Here is a 4381-nt window from a genome sequence, read left to right as displayed (position 1 = left end):
GGGTCTCACTATGTAGTTGAGACTGACCTGGAACGCACTATGTAGCCCAGGCTGGTCTGGAACTCACAGCGATCCTCCTGCCTCATCCTCCTGAGTGCTGGGATTACAGGCGTGCGCCACCACACCCAGCTTGGCTAAAATCAAGTGTAGCATTTGAGGCAGCCTGCCCTTCCTGGTAACCGGCTTCTTCCCAGACTCCAGCCCTGACTTCTTCACTATGTGGAGTCACTGTGCTAGGTTATAAGGGACAGTATCAGCCTTCTAGCAGGAAATGCAAAAAGGGAAGATAGAGGCAATACTCCCAGACTAGAGGGAAAGACTGCTAGAAACTGTCATCACAGACAAGCTTGAGCCACAAGAGATGAGATTAGAACCTGAGAAGCCAGGCGAGGTGGCACATGCCTATAGTCCCAGCACTTGGGAGGCTGAGGCAGGAGGACTGCCATGAGTTCAAGGCCAGCCTGGGCTACATAGTGAGTTGAAGGAGTTGAAGGCCAGCCTGAACTACATAGTGAGAATCTGGGGGAGTGGGGATTAGAAACTAAGAATATTTATTTATTTATTCTGGAGCTAGGTTCTCATTATATAGTCCATGCTGGCCTTGAACTCACTATGTAGCCCAGGCTGGCCTCAAACTCCTGGTGATCCTCTTGCCTCAGCCTCTCTGAGGGCTGGGATTACAGGTGTGCACCACCACACCTGGCCCTATTTGTTTATTATTCATATTTGAGGTGCTAGAGATCAAACCCAGAGCCTGGAACACATTAAGCAAGCACTCTACCGCTGTGTTCCACCACCGGACATGTCCTCCTTTTTCGCGTATTTGCTTTACGTTGCTTACTGACGTAGGCTTTGGAGGTAGCACTAGGTCCACGTCTCTATTTTACCACTCGGTAGCTAAAGGACTCGGGAGAACATTACTCCATTTATCTGGGTCTCAGCTCCCTTACCTGTAATAATGGGGACAATTCCACACACCTCCCAGAGAGGCTGAAGAATTAAGTTGATGGAGGAACATCACCTTGCATATTGTAGGTGTTTAATAGATATTACTTTTTTCCCCCTTCCTCCTTTCCTTTAGCAAGCAGACAAATAAAATATTAAAACCCTCAGAGAAAACTGAAAGTAAATTTTGTGTTCTATGACCTCTTGTTGTTTTAATCCAAACTTTGGTTCCCGGTATAATTTTATAATCTGGTAGAGAAATTCTGTGAAGGCAGAGTTTAACTTTATAGACCTAGCCTGGTACCAGGCAAAAGGTACATGCTAGGTAAAAGACTGTTAAATGGATATATGTTGGATTTAATAGAAGCAGAGGCTGGTACACACGGAGGACATATAGGAAGCATTAAGTCAGAATTACTGCTGTGAAAAGGAATATATGAGTTATCAGAATCAAAACTGGAGTCACTCGTAGTGACCCTAACAACGAAAAAGCAAACAGAGCCAGGAGATTACGAAGGGAAGATTCTTACATACGATTGCCTGATACTATCTGTCACAAAGACTCTGCAAGACCACAACATTACACAGGCCAACTCCACACGATACAAAAAGTATTTCTACAAAGACATCTGTCCAGCAACTATTCAGTCTTGGGCAGCATTTTTGCTATTAATCATTATGGCTAAGCAGTACTGCTTCAAAAATATCTGATATAAGTCAGGCATGGTGGCACATGCCTGTAATCTCAACGCTGTGGGAGGCTGAGGCAGGAAGATTGCAAGTTTGAGTCCAGCCTGAGCAATTTAGCAGTTTAGGGAAAACTTGTCTCACAAGTTAAAAGTTTTTAAAAAGAGACTGGAAATGTAGCTCAGTGAGAAGACCCTGGGTTCAACCCCAGTCTGTTCAAATAGCTTGGTGGAATCTTTTCCCCAAGCTGGGAAGCTCTAGGTGCTCTGTTAATATTTCTCTCCTATTCAGCAGTGTTGACTCAGAAAGACTGAAACACGGAGAAACAAATATCCTCACCTCTCCACAAGGAAGTATAACCAATTTGGCTTTTCATAATTTTGAGCTTAGCACAGAGGATTAAGCCTAATAGATCAAACTAACTAGAATTCTCCATGATGCAAAGGCTATATTTAAATGCAGAATTCTTAGCATTTCCTGACCTACTTGGGGAGTAACTATTCCTATTAATTTTATTTATTTATTTATTTTTACAGAACCAGGGATCAAACTCAGGACCTTCCTACTAAAATTTTTTTTGGAACCATGAATTGAACTCAGGACCTTGTGGTTGCCAGGTAAATTTTCTATATTGATTTATTTTTTCAGACAGAGTTTCATTATGTAATTGAGACTGACCTGGAACTCACCATGTAGCCCAGGCTGGTCTTGAACTCAGCGATCCTCCTGCCTCAGCCTCTGGAGTGCTAGGATAGGATTACAGGCATGTGCCAGCATGCCTGGCTGCCAGATATATTTTAAAGACATATTTAGCATTAAGTTCCTTCAAAAGTGTGGGAGGTGTGTGAAAACCTACTATTTTGTGCTTATGGATAAGAACAAAAAAAAAGTGTCAAATTTCTCACCTCAGTGGTGCCAGGCCTGAGAGGGCTTCACCCAGTTAGTAATCCTGCCCTTGCCAAAGAGTAAGTCAGATTGCAGTGATTTTGTATGAGTCCTATCTTAGTAATACAATTTAACTCTCTGAAGGTTGAAAGCTCCCACCCTAATCCCCCAATTTTTGCCCTCCAATGGAAATAATATGCAGTTGTGCCAAGCCCACCAGCAGGCCTGCAATGGGGATGTTAAAATCCACAGTGACATCATCTTTTTTTTTCCTTCGGTTTTTTTCTTCTTCTTCGTCTTCCAGTAATGGGAAGGATCTTGCTCTTGCCAGGCAGGTGTGGTGTCACTGAGTTACATCCCCCTCCCTTTCTTCAGTTTTTTGAGGCAGGGTCTGGCTATGCAGTGCAGGTTGGCCTTGAACTCACTATGTAGCTCAGGCTAGCCTCAAACTTGTAGTGATCCTCCTGTCTCAGCCTCCCAAGTGCTGGGATTAAGCCAAGCATGGTAGCACATGCCTATAATCCCCTACCCCCAACCCAAACCAAGTACTGGGATACAGCATTCTAGGAAAGATGGTTGGTCCAGCTAAAAACGTGTGCCAAATTCTAATGATAGTAGAATAGTCTGATGCCCAGGGGCTGCTGCCAGAGAAAAAGCAGCGTTCCGGAAGTCACAGGTACAAGCTGGTGGACTGATACAATTTAGGAGTGACACCACCAAAGCAGAGGATACTTTAGAAGCATGCCTTCTGGGAGGAGGAGAAATTGGATGGACAAAAATGTCCCCCGCTTTCGGTCCCTGATTTTATCTTGTAGTGTCGCTGACAGTCACAATCACCCATCCACACTATTGGTTGCAGCAGCCACAAAACTTGTGTAGTCATAAAGGCTGGTGGTCAGATCAGCACGGCTCCCACTCCGGGGCCCGGCTGGGTACAATCTAATACACTCAGTCCCACCCTGCAGGGTCTGATGCCCTTACCTTTCAACAGCCATCCACCAGCTCCTCTACTCACCTGATTGCCAAACACGGCCACCGAGCAGGCTGTGGAAACTTCATCCGCCCCGAACCAGACCGAAGCGATGCGGGAGGGCATGCCCAGGATGAAGACCTGGGCCACGGAGCAGATGACCTGGCCCAGCACGGTGACCGGGAAGAGGTGGGGCTTCAGGCTGCCCAGCTTCACCCAGGCCCCCAAGCAGTTGAGAGCAGAGCCGGCGAGAGCGATGGTGCGCAGACCGTACTTCTCCAGCAGCCAGGCCACCGGCAGGAGCAGAGGGATGTAGGTCAGCATGTAGCACATGGACAGCCAGTCGATGGCGAAGGAACTGACCCCGTAGAAGTTCATGAAGATATTATTGATGGAGCCGTACTGGATCCACTGGAAGGCGTTGCACATGGAGTAGCAGCTGAACACCAGGACCACTGCCCAACGCCGCCTGCTCACCTTGATCACGCTGAGGTCCTCCGGGCCCAAGCTACTGGGCTGGACCAAGGTACTGGGGTGAGCCGAGGTACTGGGGTGCGCCGAGCTGCTGGGGTGGACCGAGACACTGGGGTGGATGGAGACGCTGGGGCGGGAGGACACGCTGGGGTCCCCGTGGACCGCGTCGCAGGGCTGCGCCGGGGTGTCATCGCAGTCTTCCCGGCTAGGACCTTCATTCACCATGACCACCGCGCTCTGGCGCAGTCCGAAGGGCCTTGCGCTGGTCCCTAGAGGGATGGGGCACTCGCTCAGCAGCGCAACCCAGCCCCAGGGGACGCGGAGAGACCCAGAGCTGCGTAAAAGCGGCCACCGGCGCTCCGGGCGCTCACTTCTCCCGAAGACCCCTGTCCTCACCCGCGGCAGCCGTGGTCCCCAGGC

The 4381-nt window shown here is 48.6% G+C and overlaps 1 protein-coding gene and 1 long non-coding RNA gene across 3 annotated transcripts in view; one reads left to right on the top strand and one right to left on the bottom strand.

Annotated features, from left to right (window-relative positions):
* Flvcr2 (FLVCR heme transporter 2) overlaps positions 1 to 4375 on the bottom strand; it is a 55309-nt gene extending 50934 nt beyond the window's left edge. The window contains exon 1 of the mRNA XM_010645539.2: positions 3533 to 4375. Coding sequence (XP_010643841.1) covers positions 3533 to 4186 — 654 coding nt within the window. The 5' untranslated portion in view covers positions 4187 to 4375. The remainder of the gene's footprint in view (positions 1 to 3532) is intronic.
* LOC117287132 overlaps positions 3935 to 4381 on the top strand; it is a 26027-nt gene continuing 25580 nt past the window's right edge. For both annotated transcript variants that reach the window (XR_004518324.1, XR_004518325.1), the window contains exon 1: positions 3935 to 4013. This is a non-coding gene — a long non-coding RNA (uncharacterized LOC117287132). The remainder of the gene's footprint in view (positions 4014 to 4381) is intronic.

This window comes from Fukomys damarensis, unplaced genomic scaffold (assembly GCF_012274545.1).
Source record: "Fukomys damarensis isolate Sample0158 unplaced genomic scaffold, DMR_v1.0_HiC HiC_scaffold_21, whole genome shotgun sequence".
NCBI classification, from domain to species: domain Eukaryota; kingdom Metazoa; phylum Chordata; class Mammalia; order Rodentia; family Bathyergidae; genus Fukomys; species Fukomys damarensis.
The sequence above is the reverse complement of the archived record's forward strand: the minus strand, read 5'-3'. Positions and strand labels throughout refer to the sequence as shown.